The 23443-nt window shown below is 47.4% G+C and overlaps 1 protein-coding gene across 3 annotated transcripts in view; it reads left to right on the forward strand.

The window, feature by feature from the left end:
- The window catches only part of LOC126203009 (PI-PLC X domain-containing protein 1-like), a 419285-nt gene that overhangs the window by 341771 nt on the left and 54071 nt on the right, over positions 1-23443 (forward strand). For 2 of the 3 annotated variants that reach the window (XM_049937210.1, XM_049937211.1), the window contains one exon: positions 3899-4027. In XM_049937210.1, coding sequence (XP_049793167.1) covers positions 3919-4027 — 109 coding nt within the window. In that variant the 5' untranslated portion in view covers positions 3899-3918. Of the gene's footprint in view, positions 1-3833; positions 4028-23443 lie in introns of all 3 variants that reach the window. The other variant, XM_049937212.1, reaches the window with a different exon arrangement.

Genomic DNA, 23443 nt, shown 5'->3' on the forward strand with positions numbered 1-23443 from the left:
GCGATCAATTGCTTCGAACGTCTCCCTGTCGGGAGACCTTCGTTCTGCAAATCTGTCTCGATACAAACGTACCGCGCCACGGCTATTGCCCCGTTCTAATCCATACATCAAATGGGCATCTGCCAATCTGCATTTGTAAACATTGCACTGACTGCAAAACCACGTTCGTGATGAACACTAGCCTGTTGATGCTACGTACTGATGTGCTTGATGCTAGTACTGTAGAGCAATGAGTCGCATGTCAACACAAGCACCGAAGTCAACATTACCTTCCTTCAATTGGGCCAGCTGGCGGTGAATCGAGGAAGTACAGTACATACTGACGAAACTAAAATGAGCTCTAACATGGAAAGTAAGCGTTTCCGGACACATGTCCACATAACATCTTTTCTTTATTTGTGTGTGAGGAATTGGTTGTGTTTAGCTTTCATTATCTTAACCATATGGACAGGTATCATTTATGATTTATAATTTTGCAGATGCGTCTGAAGATGGATTACATGTCCTGAAATCAGGTTTGCTCTCCTTTTTAGAAATAAGTAAATTTTACTTTAGCGGATTTTGTCATTGATCGTGAATAACAGTTTTGGATGTCCCACCTGCAGAAACAATGTAAACAGTGGCTGTACTCTTTGTTATCCCCTCGTCCTTGGTGGAATTAAAAATGGCGTGTTGTCTTGTACTGGACCGGCAGTATTTTTCTATACTGAACTGCGCTTCAGGGAAGGACGGATGTAGTTAGCCGATGATGCACGGTCTGGAGCACCACACTGCATTACCGATGACATCGTCCAGCTGGTGGATGCACTCATTACCCAGGACCGCCGAGTGACAGTGAAAGCCATATCCGGCGTGGTCGGATTGGGCGTCGGAAGTGTTCACACGTCATGAAGGAACGACTGCACACGCGCAAAGTGTGTGCCCAACGGGTGCCCAACAGTCTTCAACCACAGCAGGAAGCATGTCGAATGGCCCACTGTCTTGCTCATCTGCGGCGCTATGATCGGGAAGGGAGTGCGTTCCTGGCACAAGTGGTGGCTGGAGATGAGTCATGGTGTCATCACTTCGAACCACAATCAAAACGACAACGTCTCCAGTGGAAGCATCGAGGGTCACAACAACCACCAAAAAAATAAGCCAAGGCCACACGAGTGCAGGACAGGTTACGCTGACGTTCTGCTTTGACCAAGATGGTCCCCTTCTGATTCACTTCCTGCAGCACGGGACAACAGTGAATGCCCAGCGTTACTCTCAAACCTTGACCACCCTTCGCCAAGTGATCAAATCAAAACGACCAGGCAATCTCACGCGTAGGGTCATTCTGCTCCATGACACTGTAAAGCCTCGTATGGCCAACACAGTCGTGGCACACCTGCAGAAATTCACCAGGTTCTCGGTCACATACAGTCTGGACCCTCGGACAATCTCCCTGTGATTACGCCATTTTTGGTCCCCTTACAAAAGCTCTGAGGGGTAAACGATTCACCTCGGACGACGTACAGCTGTACCTGCGGAACTGGTTAACATCTCAGCCCCGGGAATTTTATGAGACAGCCATTCACCGCCTTGTGTCACTGTGGGACAAGTGTCTCATTAGCCAGGGTCAATACTTCTAACATACAGGTACTGGTTTCTGTAATTATGTCTCCGGCTTGTTTCTTTTTGAACGCCCCTTATGCATAACTGATTCGCCTAGATGGGCAGCGTTCAGTGCTGATGCACATTTACGTTGGACCTGCAGCAGGAATCTCACAGCAGCTTGCACGGAGGACATGGACGGTGACTGTGGGAGGGAGCGTGCGAGGTAGTCGCGCATTTGCGGTAAACTCTGTGTCAGGTTGGCGCAGTGGTCAACGCAGCTGCTTCGCAAGCACGAGATCCCGGCTTCGAGTCTCGGTCCGGCACACATTATCACTCGTCGCCGCTGATTCCGCATCAACTCCCGACGCAGCTGATATCGTTATTTCCTTCCTTTCTCTTTCCTTTCTTCGCCCTCCACTTACAATTTACATAAAAACAGACAAGACGGCAGATGAAAGCTTTCTCTGCTGCTAGCGCCGTAGCAGAGAGGATGCGAACTTCCTTCGACGGTCCGCCAAAGAACCGACAACCAGCGAAACACATGCGGGGTAGTCGCGCGGTCTGTGGCGTCTTGCCACGGTTCACGTGCATCCACCCTGTAAGAGGTTCCAGTCCTCCCTCGGGCATGGGCGTTTGTGTTGTCCTCAGCCTAAGTTAGTTTAAGTTAGATTAAGTAGTGTGTAAGCCTAGGGACCGATGACCTCAGCAGTTTGGTCCCATAGGAACTTACCATAAATTTCCTAATTTCCAAATGCTGCTTGCCTGTGCTAGTAGCGTTTATCGACCTATATCTCTAACGCGGATCAGTTGTAGAATTTTGGAACACGTATTGTGTTAGAGTATAATGACTTTTCTGGAGACTAGAAATCTACTCTGTAGGAATCAGCATGGCTTTCGAAAAAGACGGTCGTGTGAAACCCAGCTCGCGCTATTCATCCACGAGACTCAGAGGGCCATAGACACGGGTTCACAGGCAGATGCCGTGTTTCTTGACTTCCGCAAGGCGTTCGATACAGTTCCCCACAGTCGTTTAATGAACAAAGTAAGAGCATATGGACTATCAGACCAATTGTGTGATTGGATTGAGGAGTTCCTAGATAACAGAACACAGCATGTTATTCTCAATGGAGAGAAGTCTTCCGAAGTAAAAGTGATTTCAGGTGTGGCACAGGGGAGTGTCGTAGGACCGTTTCTGTTCACAATATACGTAAATGACCTGGTGGATGACATCGGAAGTTCACTGAGGCTTTTTGCAGATGATGCTGTGGTATATCGAGAGGTTGTAACAATGGAAAATTGTACTGAAATGCAGGAGGATCTGGAGCAAATTGAGACATGGTGCAGGGAATGGCAATTGAATCTCAATGTAGACAAGTCTAATGTACTGCGAATACATAGAAAGAAAGATGCCTTATCATTTAGCTACAATATAGCAGGTCAGCAACTGGAAGCAGTTAATTCCATAAATTATATGGGAGTAGGCATTAGGAGTGATTTAAAATGGAATGATCATATAAAGTTGATCGTCGGTAAAGCAGATGCCAGACTGAGATTCATTGGAAGAATCCTAAGGAAATGCAGTCCGAAAACAAAAGAGTAGGTTACAGTACACTTGTTCGCCCACTGCTTGAATACTGCCCACCGGTGTAGGATCCATACCAGATAGGGTTGGTAGAAGAGATAGAGATGATCCAACGGAGAGCAGCGCGCTTCGTTACAGGATCATTTAGTAATCGCGAAAGCGTTACGGAGATGATAGGTAAACTCCAGTGGAAGACTCTGCAGGAGAGACGCTCAGTAGTTCGGTACGGGCTTTTGTCGAAGTTTCGAGAACGTACCTTCACCGAGGAGTCAAGCAATATATTGCTCCCTCCTATGAAGATCTCGCGAAGAGACCATGAGGATAAAATCAGAGAGATCAGAGCCATCACAGAGGCATGCCGACAATACGAGACTGGAATAGAAGGGAGAACCGATAGAGGTACTCAAAGTACCCTCCATCACACACCATCAGGTGGCTTGCGGAGTATGGATGTAGATGTAGATGTACCAGGCAGAATATTATCGTGCGCCGATGGGTGTTCGCTTCGGTGTGAAGGGGAGAAGGGGTCGCTCTAGGCGGGCCTACGAGCTTCCTCTGTGTCGGTAGTGGGGAACAATCGGTGCGCCGCAGTGCGCACGTTGTCCACACGTGGGCGCGAATCGCGGTTGGAGAGGTCTCGCCTATCTTATCGCTCGCCGATTGCTTTCAGCTGAGCGTGTCGCGCCGGCCTTGCTGCGCGCCGACGGACTCCAGAGAAGGCCGCCTTTGTTCCAGCAACCAGCGCAGCGACCACGATGCGCGCCGACGTCAAACCGCCGCTGCCGCTGCTGCTGCTGCTGCTGCTGGCGACGTGGGCGCCCCTAGCGGCTGCTAGGAGCACCTCGCTCCGAGACACGTCGGCTGGTGAGTGCTCTACTGACCACTATTTTACAGACATTTATTTATGTTTCACTCTCGTGTAAGCCTTCAGAGGACCACGTGCCACTTTCAGTTCTTCATGTGCTCAGCGAACTAAATCCGAGGGGCGTTCGTCAACAAGTGCAACACAATTTTTTTTTTCTGAAAGTAGGTTGGATTTATTCAGGATTACATTACACCGTATTATCTCCCACTCTTTTGGCTACAAAACCCTATTTTTGAAGAAAATCTCCGTTAATTTGGGCATCCTAAAACCACATTAGTGGGACTGCCTGCATACCAGCACGGCACCTCTCCACTGGTCGACGTCTCGATGCAACAATAACTCACCCATCATCCGCATACTGCTTCCAGCAGAGCGCGTCCTTCATTGGGCCAGTCAAATGGGAGTCGGACGGTGCGAGGTACGGGCTGTAGGGTTGATGAGGGGGAACAGTCCAATGAAGTTTTGTGAGCTCCTCTCGGGTGCGTATACATGCGTAAAAGTCCTCGCATTGTCACGGAAAAGGAGAGGTTCGTTTGCATTTTTGTGGAGGCGAAAGCGCTGAAGTCGTTTCTTCAGTTTCCTGAGGGTAGCACAGTGCACTTCAGAGTTGATCGTTGCACCATGAGCGAGGACATCAAACACAATAGCCTCGTCAGAGTCCACAAGATCATCGCCATGACTTTACCGGCTCAAGGTGCTGCTTTGAACTTTTTCTTCGGAGGGGAGATTGTGTGGCGCCACTACATGGATTGCGGTTCGAAGTCATGAACCCATGTTCCATCACCTGGACGGTGTTCGACTAAAAACTGTTACGATCAGCCTCGTAACGTGCCAGCATTTCCGCTCAAATGGCCGTTCGTTCCTCTTTATGGGCTTCTGTTACGTGGCGAGGAAGCCAGCGGGTACGTGCTTTCGAGTACACCAACTGGTGCACGAGTGTGTCATCATCCCCAACAGAGACGTCCAGCAGTTGTGCAGCGAGGTATTTAGTTTGATCCGACGACCTGCTCGTGAGAGTGTCCGCACGTTCCAACATTGCAGGAATCAAAGCTGAGTGCGGCACGCCGGAGATCGGACGGGTTTGCGGGACCTCGTTGCGATCATGAACGACGCCTCCCGCTACGACTCACCGTGCTTTTGTCCACAGCCAGATCTCCGTTGGCATGCTGCAAGTCCACGAATACCTGCGACGCTCTGCTTTTCCGCCGAAAGAAACTCAGTGACAGCTCTCTGCTTGGAATGCACCTCCGTTGCAGACGCCATTTTCAGTGCTACGTATTGCGCCGCCACCTATCGGAACATTATGGAAGTATAGGATCTAAAGCTGGAATATTCCACGATGTCCCACAACAAATTCCGCATTTTTTCAACGGAAATCGGCCAGAAAAGAGATGTGTTGTATTACTGAATGCCACTGTTGGTACTCACTCCCATAAAAGAAAACAAGCGATGCTTTGAACTGTTGGCTGTGGATGGCATAGGTCTGTTACTGGAGGGTCCTAAGACCCTCCACCGCTGACCTGTCGAGGCAGTGGAGTGGTGTGTGTTTGCTAGTCGGACGTGTGGGAATTTGCTCCTCATTGAAAAATCCAAGGAGATACAGTGGTATTACTAGGCCAGCAAGGTGAAAGGGAACGCTAAATCAGGTAAACATGTCTTCAAAGAAGAATCAGATTGGAACAGTTCCTATAATGAAACATTAACAAGCCACAATCAGTTGCACAAACTTACAAAAATGTCTATGAACAAAGGAAACTCGGCCCAGTTGGTATACCAGTACACACCAAGAATGCCCACCGTCCACCGGAAAGGTTAACATAGTCTCTTTAGGTAATATGAAGTGACACCGTTGATATTCTTGCTGTACAGCAAAGGTGCCTAATTTAATATAAGGATTGAAGAACTATGCGATACGCAAATAACTGGATTTGCACGGGTAAACCAACAAAAATGAACACTGTAGAAATTTATATAGTTTACGAATTGGGAATGTAGTGACTAATCTAGAACAATAACCAAAAGAATAGCACTTTTAATAATTCACTTGTGGTCTATGGGTGAACTAATCTAACAACGTTCGAATTTCGGTTCACATTGCACTTGCTATATTGTAACGGATGCTCCAGCGGATATTTGATCATCAGAAATGAGGCAGTGCTGAATAATTCGTGCCCCGAAGCATCGTGTCCGTGCTATGCCAACGACTTCCTCATAGGCGTCAAGAAAAGGCTGCAATACTGTTCGCTTAGCAGGCACACGAAAGCAGCTCACCTTCAACGTCTCCACATATCGCGCGCCTATTTCGCAGCACTACTGCAAGCCGCGAAGTTGTGATAAACTAATAACCTGAACATGTAAGAGGCATTTCATCACTGCACTCCTCGTGTGGACAGCTCGGCATCGGGGCAGGAAAATGGTTCAAATGGCTCTAAACACTATGGGACTTTACATCTGAGGTCATCATTCCCTTAAATGTAGAACTACTTAAACCTAAGTAACCTAAGGACATCACACACATCCATGCCCGATGTAGGATTTGAACCTGCGACCGTAGCAGCCGCGTGGTTCCGGACTGAAGCGCCTAGAACCGCTCGGCCACCATGGCCGGCCTCGGGGCAGAAAGTGTCGGTGAATGTAAATGCTTCCTGTAACATGCATTTCGAGTTAAACTCAGGCGCTGCGGCAGAGAGGCGCGTGTGGGAAAAAACTGTTGTCCTAGGATGCTTTCAGCTCGCGACAAGGTGTTTCCCGGCTGCCGCGTCGTCTGCTACAGTAGTGGAAATCAGCATATAGGCATGAATATCTGCAGGAAAATTAACATTGTCGGTTGGAATAGTTGTGCACAGTGTGTATTCAATAGTATTAGATCCATTATACTGAGGAATGCCGTCAAGTGGTACTGCATTTGATGCCAGTAGCACAGTATATAAGAAAACGTCAACGATTCCGGTGGTAGAGGGTGGAAGTCGGTGTAAAGGCAGTCCCCTCTCTGCGGTGTGTGTGTGTGTGTGTGTGTGTGTGTGTGTGTGTATCTTTCCTGTAGGTAGGAAACAGACACCATTAGTGCCAGCGCGTTTTCTGTACATAAACCACGATTGTGGCATTACCACGCGGAAAACAGATAGAATGTGATGGAAAAGAAAAATCGGTGCAAAAAAGGAAATGACACTCTCTAACCGTCAAATAGCCAAGAAGCTGAACCTTTCAAGTACAGTGATTTATAATTTCGTTAGACTGGGCGTATGATATGGAGAGAACGGAAAATTTGGGCAACGTAGAAAATTATATGAGGCATATAAAGGGTTACTTTCGTGCAAAGCAAGGGCCAGAAACCTCTATTCTTCTCAATTTGTTGCTGATTTACACGTGCCGGTAACTGCCAGATGTGTATGACAAATTTTGTCACATGACAAACATCTTGCATTCAAGAAACGACTGCAGAAAGCTGCTCTAAGAAAAACTGCTCTAAGACGCACACATACAGGCTAGATTGAAGTTTGTTGAACAACATGAGAATAGGTTAAAGTGATCTTTAGTAATGAGAAGAAGCTTTAGATAGACCGGATCGATTTCAAAATGATAGGCATGATGTAAGGAAAGAGCAGCAGGTGAGAATGAGCAGATATTTTGGTGGTGGAAGTGTTGGGCAACCTTCTGGAGCAAAGGTAAATCATGCAGTGCTTGGGTGAACACCAGAATGAACTCTAACATGTATACTGACATGCAAGAGACAGAGTGGATAAGAATTTACGAGTACCTAAGGGACAAAAGTCTTATGTTTGAACAAGATAATATGTCTGTGCATGTTGCTGCTACAACAAAAAAGTTGTTTGAAGATAAAGATATCGGTGTCTCGCCCTCGTCTGCACATAGCCTGGATATGTACTCCTTGGAAAACCTTTGAGGAAGGCGTGTTTATGGCAGTGGTAGCCAAAAAAAAAAAAAAAAAAAAAAAAAAAAAAAAAAAAAAAAAAAAAAAAAGCTTACACGCTACTTAACCTAAATAATTATCCGAAGGACAAACACACACACCCATGCCCGAGGGAGGACTCGAACCTCCACCGGGACCAGCCGCACAGTCCATGATAGCAGCGCCAATTTGCAGGCCGAATGTGAACTGAAAAGGGGGATACTACAAGAGCTAGCGGCAATGTCACTGTAAGTACTGCAAAGCCTAACAGAATCAGTGCCGAAGAGAATTTTTGAGGTAATTAAGAAGAACAGACGTTGGAAAATGTATTAACAACTCAACAACATAACAGGACGCCTTTATACCAGTTTCCATCCAGGAAATGTAAACGCTTTATTTTGTTACTGGCGTTATGAAACAAATTATGTAATTCCGTCATGACTGTTCGTCTCTTATATGTATCTACAACTTTCATAATAAATACGGTATATGTATGCTGCAGACATTGTAGATTATTTTCGTAGGAACGCTGCCTTTATTCTGGTTTCCACTACCGTGTAATCGCCTGCTAGGGAAGACGGGTGGCGGGTACGAACACATAGCAGTGAATCGCCACAAGCGCAGTAGACCGGTCGGCGCAGAAACGTGGCAGAATGACAAAAAGGAGCTATGGTGTTTCAGCGTGTCCGTGAACACACACCCTGAATGGAGCCGCCCGTTCTATTGGTTTGCCACTGCAGACTGTCCAACACGTCTATGCTGAATGCTGTAAAACTCACACCCGTGTAACACGGTGAAAGACCGGTGGTCGTAGAAACATCCTAACAAGAGAAGGACTGAAGGCAAGTGTCACACCTCGTCGGTTATGAACACACTAGCATTTATCGCTGTCGCTTACAACAAGACCATAATCGGTTTTTGTGTTTATACGTTTCTTCTTTATATTTATTGTACGTGAAGTTCAGAGCTCACATATCAAACTTAAAAAAAAGTATCCAGTAAATGATCTGGTAGACACGGTGAGCAGCAATTTGCGGTTGTTTCTGGGAAGATGTCGTAGAAGACTGACGGTAGGTTGTTACATGATGAAATAGACAAAATTTCTGGTTGATGTGATGAATGGCAGGTAGCTGTAAATGTAGAACATAAGTTATGTGGATGAGTAAAAAAAACAAAGCTGTAATGTTCGGATATAGCATAAGTAATGTGTTGCTTGAACAGTGCCTGTCGCAATCTGGGTGTAACGTTAGAGAGCGATATGAAATAGAAGGAGCATGTGAGGATTGTGGTAGGGAAAGCGAATGGTCGACTTTGGTTTACTGGGGGAATTTTGGGAAGTGGTTCATATGTAAAGGAGACCGCATATAGTACGCTAATGTGACCTATTCTTGAGTACTGCTCGAGTGTTTGGTATCCGAACCAGGCTGCATTAAAGGAAGACAGTGTAGCAATTCAGAGGCCGGTTGCTGGATTCATTACCGGTGGGAACTGAAATGGAAGGGAAGGTGACGTTCTTTTCAAGGAAAGCTATCGAGATAATGTAGAGAACCGGCATTTGAAGCTGATTGCCGAATAATTCTACTGCCGTCAATATACATTGCGTGTAAGGACCACGAAGAGAAGATACGAGTAATGTTCATTAATGTTAATGAGCCGTGGTAAAAATTGCTGTTTTGAAGAGCGCGCCGCAGCGCGTAGTGTGAAGCAGTCGCCCTCCGTTTCTGGCGATGGCGCCGCTGTGGCAGTCGCAGCTTTGGTGTCTCCCTCTGGTGGGGAAGGGGAAAGGTTGCCTGTTCACGTGCATTTAAGGGGCGCTATGAGCTCGCCAGAGTGTAACCCATGCCGCCTCCTTTCTCCAGCAGACCTTGTCTGAGGCCGTGGAGGCCCACGTCCCTACTGTCGCCATCCATCCCCACCGTCTTACCTTACCCCCACAGGCCGTCCTCCTCCTCCGTGAATCCCGCAGCCTCTACCGTGCCTTCCTCCGCACGCGTGACCCGGACTTACTACGACGCCACCGGCAACTCCAGCGACACCTTTGTAATTTGCTCGCGGCTAAGAAACGCCGGGACTGGCGACAGACGTGCACCAGTTTAAATGCTACCCTACCTATCAACACGTCCAAGTTCTGGTCAGCCTTCCGTCGCCTTACCGGAACTAAACCCTCCCCCTACTATCCTCTTCTCCATGATGGTCACCCCTTCCCTGGCTCCCTTAGTAAGGCCAATCACTTTGCCTCCTACCTCTCCGATGTGTTTTCCATCCCCGATGATCCCCAGTTCGATTACTCCCTCTTCCCGGATGTCCGCGATCGAACTCACACCTCTGTCCCTCCCCTCGCTCCTGGTTTCCAGTACTTGGACAACATTGCACACACGGAACTCAATGCCCCTATCACTACACAGGATCTCAGGCTACACTCCGCACAAAACGCAACACCGCTCCTGGTCACGATCGTGTCACCTACCGTCACCTTCGTGAAGCTCCTGTCCCTTTCCTCTCCACTCTGGCCAGGCTCTACAATGTAGTCCTGTCCACTGGTTACTACCCCGACCTGTGGAAAACCTCCCGTATCCTGATGTTCATTAAACCTGGCAAACCGGCGTCCGCTGTCTCCTCCTACCGTCCCATCAGCCTTACCTCGGTCTTCAGCAAGGTCCTGGAATCTATCCTCACCTGACGCATCCACCAGCATCTCCGCCAGCACCGCCTCCTTCCCGTTACCCAGTGTGGCTTTCGGCCGTCCTTCTCTTCCGACGACCTTCTCCTTCACCTCACTCATCTCCTTTCCGACCAGCTTAATTCCCGTCGCTCCGCAATCTTCCTCTCCCTGGACCTCGAACGTGCTTATGACCGCGTATGGCATTCCGGTCTCCTCTTCAAGCTCCAAACCTTCGCCCTTCCCACTAACTACGTCCGTCTGATCGGCTCCTTTCTCTCCCACCGTCCTTCCTACGTCACCATCCATAACACGGATTCCTACACCTTTTTCCCCTCCGCCGGTGTGCCCCAAGGCTCCGTCCTCTCCCCCCTTCTGTACCTTTTGTATACGGCGGACATGCCGCCGCCGTCAACCCCCGTCCACCTTCTCCAGTTTGCCGATGACACCGCCTTCCTTGCCATTGCCCCCACCCTGCAGCGCTCCCAACACCTTCTCCAATCCCATCTTGACCGGTTCACCACTTGGTACAACCAGTGGTTGCTCAAGGTCAATCCCTCCAAAACCCAGGCGATCATTGTAGGCAAAACCACCCCTTCCTTCCGCCTCCTTGATTTATATCTTACCATCTATGGCCGTCCTATCGCCCTCACTCCCACCCTTAAGTACCTTGGCGTCACCCTCGACCGTCGCTTCTCCTGGACTCCGCATCTCCGGACAATCCAAGCCAAGGCACGCTCCCGACTCAGTCTCCTCGAGCTCCTTTCCGGCCGTACGTGGAGTCTGGCCCCCTCCACCATCCTCCACACCTATAAATCCCTCATCCGCCCTATCCTTTTTTACGCCCATCTGGCCTGAATCTCCGCCCCCCCTACCTTTTATAAATCCCTTCAAAGCCTTGAACGCCATGTTCCCGCCTCGCCTATCGCATCCATCTCCCCTCCCCCACGCGGATCCTGTACGATCTCATTCCGTTCCCCCACCTCCTCCTTTTCCTTGAAAGGATACGGATCCTGTACACCTCCCGCAAACACGATCCTCCTCACCCGCTTATCTCGCCCATCCTCTCCCACCCCCGCCCGCTGCCGCGCCTGTATTCCCACGTCCCACCCGGCCTCCATCTCTCCACCCTCCTTACCCTCTCCAAAGGTGGCTTCCGCCAGCTCCCCCTCCCTGATGATGTCCTCCTCCCCTCCATCTACCCCTCCTATCAACTTTGATCCTGCCCCCCCCACTTCCGGTGTCCTTTCCTTTAGGCACCCTCCCTCCCTTCTTTTCCCCCCATCCCTCTTCCCTCGGGCTTCCCCTCCCCCTTCCTCCTTTCCTCCTATCTCCTCTGCCCATGGCATCTCTGCTCTCCCCTCTCCCTCTCCCACCCCCCCTCCTCCTTTCTTGGCAGGTCCCCGGACTCGCACACGCTGAGTTGACATTCGCGCGCTGGAGATCACCGCCATCAGTGTCTCGTGTGTGCCGTCGTGTTTAGTGTTCAGTGTTCTCCGTCACACTCCATCGTTCACCAGTGCCATCGTCTTCTTCAGTGTTTGTGCGTCGTTTCAAAAGTTTGCCGTGTGGATTATCGTCGAGTGTGAACGGCTCCATGTTTGTGCTTATGTGTCTACTGTTTTATTGCCCTCCGTTCTGGAACTTATGTGTATTCTTCCTGTTTTTTTCTCATTGTGTATTCTATGACTGAAGAGCAGCGTAGAATGCTGCTGACAGCCTGCCTGTTGTACAGGTTTTAAAATAACAATAAAGTAAAAAACAAAAAACAAAAAAAATCGCCAGAGTGTCAGTCTGGCAGTCGGTGCAGTGAGTCGACAGAGTCAGTCGGAAGCCAGACACTCGAATGTTAGTCAGTCGGCTCTAAGTCCCAGTCGCTGTTGGGTTGTGAACTGAGTCGGGTTCGTCGTTACTCCGCTGTTGGACGAGTTGGCAATCAGCAGCAGGCAGGTCCGCACGGTGCAAGTACGCGCCGGGACCGTGGTCGACGCAGACGGAAGGCCGTTGGTCGATCGGTCGGCTGGTCGTCGGATGACGACATGTGGTCTGCTGAGCGCTGACAGCAGTATCAGTCGGGAAGAGTTGGCAGCCAGCAACAGTCGGGTCCGTATGGTGGTAGTATTCGCCTGAAACGCTGTCGGCGAAAGGGGGCTGCCGTTGGTCGTTTGCTCGGCCGCTCGTCTTAGTCGACGACGTCTCGGATCCTCAGGATGAACACCATTGTCCGTGTCGGGATGTGGTTGGACCTTGTTGGTTCGTTGGAACTGAGCAGCGACGTAGTCTCCACAGCGCAGAAGCCAGGCCGGAGCTTTTGGCGGCGGGCACGCGCTGTTGCATTTGGAGGCGCTACCTGCGAGAGCGACTTTTCGGTTTCGTCCGAAGCAGGATCCTCAAGTTGAGTAATTAGTGACTTCTTTTTAAATTTAGACTGTTACCATTTGTTGGTGGGTTGTTGTTTCCTCAGCCGTTCACGCGTGTGATAACAAGTGGTGTGTGTTGTTGTCTAAAACCCGCAGCCTTCTTCGGTAGTGATTTGACAGTTGTGACTTGTGTTTTCTGTATTCTTTTAAACTTGTATTGAGTGGTGTTTGATGCCTTGATCTTGGTGAGGCCGAGTTAGAAGGTGTGGGTATCTTGGTTTACTCGACATCGGCCGATATTCTCTGTTTGTGCAGTTGGATCTGACGGTTGGAAATCGGTCAGATTGTCGGTCGGAGTGCTAGTATGTGTGTCGTTCGGAGCTGCCTCTGTCATGTTTGTCGGATTCGGTGTGTTAACGAATTTATTGCTTGGAGTGTAACGGCCTAATTCCTGAAATATGTTTTGATCTTGCCTGTCGTCTTGAGAGGCGGTATCTGTGTACTGTAGAGCATGTTAACTTGTTTGGCCAACCTTGTACAATTTTATATAAAATTGCATTTCATGAGCTTTTATTTAAATGGTCATTTCAGTAAATAAGTTGCCACACTTAAACCGTAAGACTTAGAAGTTAAAATCAAGTTTTACTTTCGGTGGCAAAGTTAAGATTTTAATTTTAGTATTTTGTACCATTTCCATCCCTCCTAAGGGGTGCATAGTTTGTGTGCTTGTGTGAATTGTTAAAACTTTTAGTTTAAAGTAATTTGGTATGTTGCAGATTTGCACCAGTGTAGTCTTTCAGAGGTTGTTGTGAGCGGTCGTAACTACGGTTATGTCAAAAGCGAGCGGCAAAGTTCTCAGCCCGAAAGCTCATACAGTCAAAAATGCCTCTGGATAATTTGTAGCTTGATATTCAGAGGGTGCTTTCTGATTATAATTTTAAATCTGTTTCTTTAAAAAAAAATGCTTTAGGCATCATTAGAGTGAATAAATTACCATTTGTTAAAAAGGAATTTGCTTATAATTCCATCAGTTACTCCCTGGCAACTACTTTCACGCTCACATAGTGTGATTAAGTGTGTTAATGTTCTTGATGAATCGCTAGTAAATAGAACAATTTCTTAAGAATATTCGTTGAAAATAAATCTACGGTTCAGTTAACACTACTCATACATACTTATCCTGTAAACTGACTCGCTCCACATCACTCCGATAGAATATTCGTTCAAATAATCTATGGAACATACAACTATTAGCTGGTTCTCTCCAGGAGGGTCACTACTATTTCGTCCATTGTGCTTCTTAGGTAGTTTCCCTTCCAGTTTTCCTTCACCCTCTCACTGTGATGCTGTTTCTTTTTCTTCCACCATTGCTCCTTCGATGCAAATTCTGAAGACTGGTGGGTGGGGGTGGTGGTGGTGGGGGGGTTTAAGGAGGGGCAGAGGAGAGGGGGCGGAGCGCAGACTGCTTACTTGCGTCATACGCTTTCTAATCCGAGCACTTCTCTCGATTCTTGTTTATTTCCTTCTTTTTTCTTGTATAGATTACATATTATCCGTATTTATGTGTATCTCATACCTTCTTTTCAGTAAATTTGAAACATCTTGTTCCGTTTTACGCCGTAGACCTATTTTTCTAAGCTGACAAATACTGCGAAAACGTCTTTATTTTTCTTAGGTCTCGTTGCCGTTATTAAACACAACGCTCCAACTGTCTGTCTGGTGCCTTCACCTTTCCTTAAGTTAAACTGATCGACAGTTAACTTTTGTGTTCTCTTTCTGGTCAACATCTCTTCCGCATGAGCCGTCACGCTGACAGTACCGCCTTTATCTACCTTCCTGTCTGCGGCACTGTGTCGGCGTTGTTCCGCGCGTCCTAAGGTATCTCTCCAGTCTCATAAGGTTCAATACACTAATTTCACTAATAGTTTGGTTATAACTTCCCCTGTTAATTTTAGAAATTCCACAGAAATGATATCTGCCGTTGCCCAAGGAAGTGTTATAGGCCTCCCGCTGTTTCTAATCTACATAAACGACTTAGGAGAAAATCTCAGCAGACATCTTAGATTGTTTGCACATGATGCTGTCATGTACCGTCTATTAAAATCATCAGGACATCAAAACTAATTGCAAAATGATTTAGACACGGTATTTATATGATCCGAAAAGTGGCAGTTGACCTAAACAGTGAAAAGTGTGAGGTCATCCACACGAATCCGTTAAATTTTTTATTACACGATAAATCTCACACATCTAAAGATTGTGAATTCAACTAAATATCTAGAGATTACGAACAACTTAAACAGGAACATACAATGTTGTTTCGGGGACAAGGCAAAGACTGCGTTTCACTGGCAGAATTCTTAGAAGATGCAACAGGTCTACTAAAGAGACTGCCTGCATTACGCATGCCTGTACTCAGCTGTAGTACTACTATGCGATATCCTATCCTTTCTTTAAAAAATTTTTGGCTTTCGGGGGTGCTATTCAGCCATCCCGAAAAAGAAATGCAGTATTAGAATTGGTTTTGAGAATTCATGGTGACAATAAACGAGTAAACAAGACGAAAATGGAACACAGGATACATAGTGTTACTATGCTATAAAGATCCTGCTGCTATCACAAAAAGAAACGATAAATCGCTGTTGGTACTCATTTGGGATATTCCCAGTTTCGTCCGCATTAATAACTATACATCTAAATTATTAATAAAACGTTCTTTGCATGTCCAGTGAGAATTGTTTCGAAAGCTGTGGAAAGAGAAATAAATATTTGTCCAGGTCGATAAGCACCATATTTAGAGGCTCAGCGCTCCATATTCTGCACAGAATCGCGGGGGGATATAGTCAGGTAGCTGCACTTTGGTCTTTCCCCGGCATTCTAAGTACCAGGAGCACTGGATTAGCAGCGCACAGAGCTGCATCTCGATGTTTGTTGTAACCGCGACCGAAACCGTCGCGGGGTTGCCGAGAACGAGCGCGCGGCGGGACCAAACGGGAGCGGCCCGCGAACAAACAGAACGAGCGGTGAAGGACGGACGCGAACAGCGTCGGACGACCGAACCAGACCTAACGAACAGCAACACGCAAATAGCAACGGGGTCACAAGCGAAGCCCCACGAATCCACGACGTCCACTCCTACACGGAAACCTGTCTGTAGGCCAGATATCATCAGACTACCTGCTGAGCCAGAAGCAGGCGCTTAAATACCTGATAGAGTACGTTACTATTGGCCGCTGCGACCACGTGGTCCACCGTGGCGCTGTCATATTATACGCTGGCCAGGAGTGCGCGCGCAGCCGCGGTTTACGGCGCGACAGCTGGACAGACGTCTAGTGGTAATCGAGGTCCATGCTGTCTGGCGTGGTTTGGAAACCCGTGACGCTCGGTACCAGAATGTTGGCACTGTTGACGAACACGTACAGTACGTTATACGTTGCTACATCGTTGAAGGCTGCTTGGGAAGCAGCCTGAAGATTACTTGCAAGAGCGCTGATGTGATACTTGTTCCGAGCACAATCTAGAAATATATGGTTTGGATATTCTTCTTCGCCGCAAACACACAGAGTGGTGTCGGTTAGATTGAGCCGATGGAGGTGTTTGTTGAACTTCGAATTAATAAATTTGAGTCGTGCTGTAACTGTTTTGAAGTTCCTCGATGTTTCTGCCCTATTATACCATGGCCCTCTTGTAATCGTGAAGTCAACTAATGTATAGGACTGTCTTTGACTTCAGATGTCCGCGACTATTGCTCTTGCCAGTCTGAGCACAATCGCTTGGGTATCGTATCTGTGAGAGGGACTTTATTATAATATTTAATAGCTCCATGCAGAGTTGCCTGCTTTGCTAGGGCATCTACTTCATTTCCAGTTATCCCAGAGTGGCGTTTCATCCGAACTATCACGATGTTGCGACAGTTCGTCTGATCCCGAAACATAACGTCGAGAACTGTTGCAGCCATGGCATTGGTACAACTATTCTGGTGGGTTGTAATCAATTGTAGGGCTGACATACTATCAGAGATTACGAGTAATGTGTGCCGTGGTCTGTGCGATAGCAGGGCTTCCAAAATAGCAATCACTTCGGCTGTCACAACAGCGGAGTGTGGATTCAGTTCGTACAGGCCTCGTTGTTTGCTTCGGGGTGTATTGGATCCTTGCTTACTACACAGCGTAACAGAATTACAGCATCACGCTGTGGTGACCGGGGCCACCAGCCGCAACACACATGACGGCTGTTGAGCGCGAGCCACGGAAAGCAACGCTCGCGCTGTGCATAGCAGCGACGCGCGAGCCTCCCAGGCCGCCAGGAGGCGCGCCGAGAGGCACGGACTGCCAGCTACCTCGCCAGGCAGCGGCAGGAGGTCGCTGGCCGCATCGCAGGAGCACGCCTGCATCTGGCCGCGAGCTACATGGGGAGCAGCACGTCCCTTCCTAGCTAGAGAAGCAGCTGTTTAAGACAGCGCAACGCCGAGAAGTAGGCTTCTGCGTTGGAAAACAGCTTTCTCGAGTGTTGATCGTTTCAGTGTTTAGTTTTGGCTCCAGGGAGTTAGGTAGAACCAAATCCACAGAATTGTAATTTGACTGGAGCCTCAGAAGAGGAGGAGTTAATTTGTAATTACAAATTGTGAAGAACATTCTGGTTTTCGGACTTCTTTCGAAACGTCGCAATTCTCATCCATTAACACGCTCAAGTTTGAAATTTAGCTCAAATACGCGTACAACCTTCCCCTCTCACGGTGGCAAAGCGTGGCGACCCGCGAGTCACCGTCAGGAGCGACGACGCTTCGAACGCAAGGTGTCGACTCTGCGGAGAACAGCCCACTGCCCGGAAGGTCGTGTGACGAGTGACGTGGGTTAATGATGTCGCATCGGCACCAAATTTCACCACAATTCTGCCCAGTGGCACCGTGGACGTGTCACGTGATGAGAAGGTCTCCTCCATACATCCTCTTACCCATATCTCACTCCTTTTTTTGATGCCTCTGCGATGTCTGTGAAAACCGCAACGCCGAGCCCTGAATTCGCGCGAGTTCGTGAGTGGGCGAGGAAAGTATCTCAGACACACTACCGCTCAGAATCGGCACGGAAAGGCCGCAGGAGGTGGCATAAAGGACATCAATGAAATCACCACTTTCCCTGAGGCATCGGTCCCCACACACTCCGCAATCGAAAACGACAGTTTGCAGTGCGACGAGCAACAAGAAGTCGTTCTTCAGACCTTGGGGGTTCCGACTTTTCTCTGACACTGTGGAGCACCCGTTTAGCAGCAGCGCGGCCACAATTTTTGCTCTCGTGTACAGGCTGGAACCACTAGGGACTGTTCAAGACCATTCGACGAAATCTGAACGTGATCAGAAGCAGAACAGGGTGCAACATTGACACACGCGTGTCAAATTGCAAACAATCTAAGACTAGTCGGTTTGGAACAATCCTCGGTTGTTGCACCCGCCCACCTTATAGAGAATTTAAAAAATGTACCTGTAAAGACAACCCGAGAAGAAGTCCTAGGTGCCTGCAGACCAGCAAACCATTCGACACACCCCAATTCCGGATGGCCTGCTATCAGATACAAGAGCAGCAGCCTGGCGGCGAAAAAGCATCTCCGAAGCCTGTCCTCAGTCGCCTGGGACACTGAGTCCTCTCCGTACAGGTAAATTTTTGAAATTCTCATTAAAGGCGGCGGCTGCCACCGAGGATTCCTCCCGCGTGTGCCGACCCCTTGCTGTCTTACGTCCTCGAGTCCCAACTGACATCGCAGGGCGCCATGGTTTCGCACCCTTACAGAGGAAGGTTGTACGCACCTTTCAAATTTAAGCGTCGTAGTGGCTGGGAATTCCATTAATTATGTTGCGTACTGTAGATAGCATTGATGGAGTACACCGAAAAAGCGGACCGAGCGAGGTGGCGCAGTGGCTAGCACACTGAACTCGCACTCGGGAGGACGACGGTTCGATCCCGCGTCCGACCATCCTGATTTAGGTTTCCCTTGATTTCCCTAAATCGCTCCAGGTAAATGCCGGGACGGTTCCTTTGAAACGACACAGCCGCCTTCCTTCCCTGTCCTTCCATAATCCGATGAGACCGATGACCTCGCTGTTTGGTCTCTTCCCCTAAACAACCCAACCCAACCACAAAAAAAGCTCCAAGAAGGATAGCTCGTTTTGCATTATCGCGAAATAGGGGACATAGTAATATGGATATGATACGCAAGTTGCGGCGCCAGTGATTAAAACAAAGACGATTTTCGTTGCAAACAGATCTTTTCACGAAATTTCAACCCCGAAGTTTCTCGTCCGAAAGCAAAAATATTTTGTCGACGCCCACCTACACAAGGAGAAATTACCATTTTAATAAAATAGGAGAAATCAGAGCTCGCACGGAAAGATTTAACTTCTTTTTCCCGCGCGCTATTCGAGAGTGCAACGGTAGAGAAATAGAGTGAATGTGGTCCGATGAACTCTCTGCCAGGACAGTTAAGAGTGAATTACAGAGTAATCATGTAGGTGTTGATACAGTCTATTTCTTCCGACTTGTTTATTCGCAAGGGTGCCATCTCTCTTCTTAATTCTTCTCTAACACAGCATCCACCATGTCCTCCATATCTACGACGTTTTCTCCTTCTATATTAGCAGAGAGTTTCTCCCATTCGTAAAAGCCCTCTGTGCAGCCTTCCCTCGTAGCATATCTATTCTTTGCGTGTAGCCGTGGAGGTCCTCTTGCACTCTTAACGTTGATGGCTCTGTATCATGTGATATGGCGCGTGTGATTGGCCATGTGCTGCTCCTTGCCTTCTACCTATGGAATATTTGTTAAACTGTGAATGCTTCCCCCAAAATTGCTTCGAATGGGGTGATCCATTTACTGCATCGGAATATCCCACAACAGAAGCTCCAGGATTTTACTAAATTCGCACACAATATTCTGTTGTGTTTTGGTGTTTATTCGTGTTGCATTGGTGAGGGTCTTGAAAATGTTTCTCACTCAAGTGGCAATAAAATACTTTCCCACTTATCTACATCACCTGTCTGTTAACACTGTTCTAATTTAAGTTTCCGGTGCTTTACTCTCTGTATAGTGCGTAAACGAAGAGGGCGTCTATCTTCCGTCGTTGATTAAATTATTCCCTAACTGCGCGGACCATGTTGTGAAGCAGTTAAGAGTTTCGACGGAATGTACGTGCTGTGTTACTTGCGCGGAACCACTGCACCGCTGTGCGTCGCTGAGCCTGACGTGGCTGCAGCCCGCCATACATGAGTGTCGGCGTGGTTGCTAAACAGACAGCAGATGAGACTGTCTCAACGCGTAGATAGTAACTCCGTACCGATATTCGTGTAGAGGTTCGTAGACACTAGGCCAACGAACGACAGACACAGGATTCGGCCGAACATTGGTCGCCAATGCCTTGGCGTTCGGCTTCTCATTCTTACCAGACGCAGGGCTTGGGGCCGAGGAATTCGGTTATGTGGAATCGCGGTTGGCTCTCACAGCTTGCCGCCGTTGCTCCCCTTTTGTTGCTGTTCTAAAATAGCCTTCTAATTACAATTTCTTCGGCTAATATTATGTGGGCCGAAACAGGTTTAGGAGTCGTCACATGTGCAGCATTTGTTTTACTGCGAGAAGCTGACATCAGGAAAAAAGTAGGGAGCAGTGTGGTGGGACAAAATAAATCTCTGACCTTAAATCTGAATTGGAATACTGGTTCTTTCATAATTTTTTTTCCTGATGATAGCTGCAGATTTAGAAGCACTATTGAATTGTGTAGCCCCTAAAGTTTCCAAAGACGACACCTTTTTAGGAGTGCTGTACCTGCAGCAGAAAATTAATAGTCACTCCTTGTTTTGTTTTTCTCTCTTTGTCGTTCACGGTGATCTTTTCATATTGTGCATATCACTTTCTAATAACGGAGTTATTTCCCTCCAAGCGTCTAATCATTTCAGTTTATTTTTATAATCGCAGATCCTAGGGGCTCATAAACATCCTTATCACGATAAAACTCTTATCAGCTTTAATGCTCTCTCCATATTACTCTCCATACTCCAGTATTTCTAAAAACAATAAATACACACTCTTAGCGAGAACAGGCATTGTGTGCAGGGGAAACAGCGACAGTTGAAATTATGTTTTTCAGAACAACCACTTAGTATGTTTTATGACCCGTTTCGCTTTTTAAGGTAAGAGCCAACTACTGTATTTTAAAGTGCCAATTCCGGAGTTTGTGATGACGCTCCTGAGAAATTAAAGACCAAAACCTGTCAATGAAATATACTAAGTGAGACTGGTGCCTGTCTTGAAAAACTTAAATAGGCGCCCGTTCTAGACACACACCAAATCTCTACTGAGCCAACGAACACTAGCCAACGAATACTAGAGGAGGGATCCCAAGGCCAACCAACTGCCAACGCTTTGTTGTTACCGCCAGCAGACCGAACCACAACCGAGGCCATTCGCTTCATTGCAGCCCATTTGCCGCCCGTACATACTAAGAAAATATCGACCAATGAAGCCGTTCGCTATCGTTCGTTGGCTTTCGTTGGCCTATTGTGTTCGCATTTTAACGGAGCACAGCCTGAAGTATTAAAAACCGTCACTTATACAGCGCTGGTAACTTGATTTGTGTATTCTCTCCATGTTTCTAAATATCCGCCCACAGTTGACTATCGAAGTAGTTCGGAGACATCCTATTTCCTATGACAGATCAAGAAGTTCGGGAATACTTGGCATCCTGTTGCGGTTTTAATCTTGCCCCAAGGCTTTGTATATACTATAAACCCCCTTCAATAAAACTCACTAAACTCAGAGAAATATTTACGGGAGAAAAGCTTTTGTCAGTGTTGACTGGACTGCACATTCTGAAACATTGAAAGTAGTAGGGATAACATACAGGGAGCGAAACCTTATCAACAACTTGTACAAAAACGAAACTACAGACGTAAGACTTAAGAACATACGAGGTTGGTTTGATAAGTCTGTTAAATTTCCATGAAGGAACGGAACATTTTTGTTCCACCTTCATGGTGGTTGGTAAGCTTGTTTATTCCGAGGATCACGTACAGCTTACAGTGCATTCTTGACAGTCGCCCGAATCGGTCAGTGTGTCGACTGCGATTGGAAATGTAGAAAACCGAGTTCCGTGTTGTTATCAAACGTTTTAATTTGAAGGGGTAGACCGCCGTACAAAATGAAACGGGCTTGGATGAAGCTCACATGGACTCTGAACCATCACTGGCCCGTTTACTTTTGGACTAATGAATTTAAACGTGTTCGTACAAGCACCAGAGACGAAGCGCGCTGCTGCCGTCCAATTAAGATCACCACAAAGGAAACTCTTGACAAAGCGCATGATATGGTAATGCAAGACCTCCGAATAAAAAATCGTGAGATTGCTGGTACTTTAGGCATCTCAACTGAGCGCGTGCATAATACCCCGCACGAAGATTTGCCTGTGAAAAAGTTGTGTGTGAAGTGGGTACCACGGTTGCTCACAGTCGACCAAGTTTCTCACAGTCGACCAGAAACGCATCGGGAACAACATTTTATCACAACGTCTGGCGATGTTTAACCACATCCAGCAAGACTATTCGTGCTGATTTGTGACTCTGATGAAATCTGGATCCATCATTACACACCAGAGGCAAAATGGCACTCAAAACAGGATGGTGAAAGACATCGAAGAAGGCAAAGAGCACTTTTTTCAGTTGGTAAGATGATCTTCATAATTCAGAAGGAGTAATGCTCATAGATTACTTGGAAAAAGGCATAAACATAATTGGAACCTATTACGCTGCATTGTTGTATCGTTTGAAACTTGCGCTGGCTGAAAAAAACCATGGTTGGCAAGCAAGAAAGTGCTGTTTCAATAATGCACATCCCACACACCAGCGATAAAAATGGCGAAAGCGCATGAAATGGGCTCTGAAATGGTTCCTCGTGTATCTTGTTCACCAGACCTGGGACGCAAGTGGCTTCTTCCTGTTCGCTAACTTGAAACTTTGGCTTGCTGCGAAGAAATTTTTATCAAATGAGAAAGTGATAGTTACAGTCAACGAAAATTTTGCAGAGTTTGACATAACCTATTTTTCCAATGGGAGAAAAAGTTGGAGGACCACTGGACGAGGCGTATATCCCTCAAAGAACACCGTCGAGAAGGAAGGTGACTTGTTAACGAAAGAAACATTTTTTCATACTTTTTCACGAGACTTACCATACCTGAGGGGAAAAATTGTGCGTCGTTCTCTTTATCAGGGGATGGACGAACGAGGTCAATCGAGAGCAATTGTTTGTGTGATACATGCCTACTTGGAGACTGAAAAACTTAACTGCGGCCCACTGCTCTCCGTTAACAATGTAATCGATAGATATGGTGCAGCTCTAAGCATGAACAAAAATATTGTTGAGAAGATTGGCAAGGAAATATTCGAGAAATAAAGGAAAGCTCGAAAAACATCGTAGCTTGGAACACTTGGGGAAAAAACGTTCTATGGATTAGG

Source organism: Schistocerca nitens, chromosome 9 (genome assembly GCF_023898315.1).
Source record: "Schistocerca nitens isolate TAMUIC-IGC-003100 chromosome 9, iqSchNite1.1, whole genome shotgun sequence".
In the NCBI taxonomy this organism is placed as follows: domain Eukaryota; kingdom Metazoa; phylum Arthropoda; class Insecta; order Orthoptera; family Acrididae; genus Schistocerca; species Schistocerca nitens.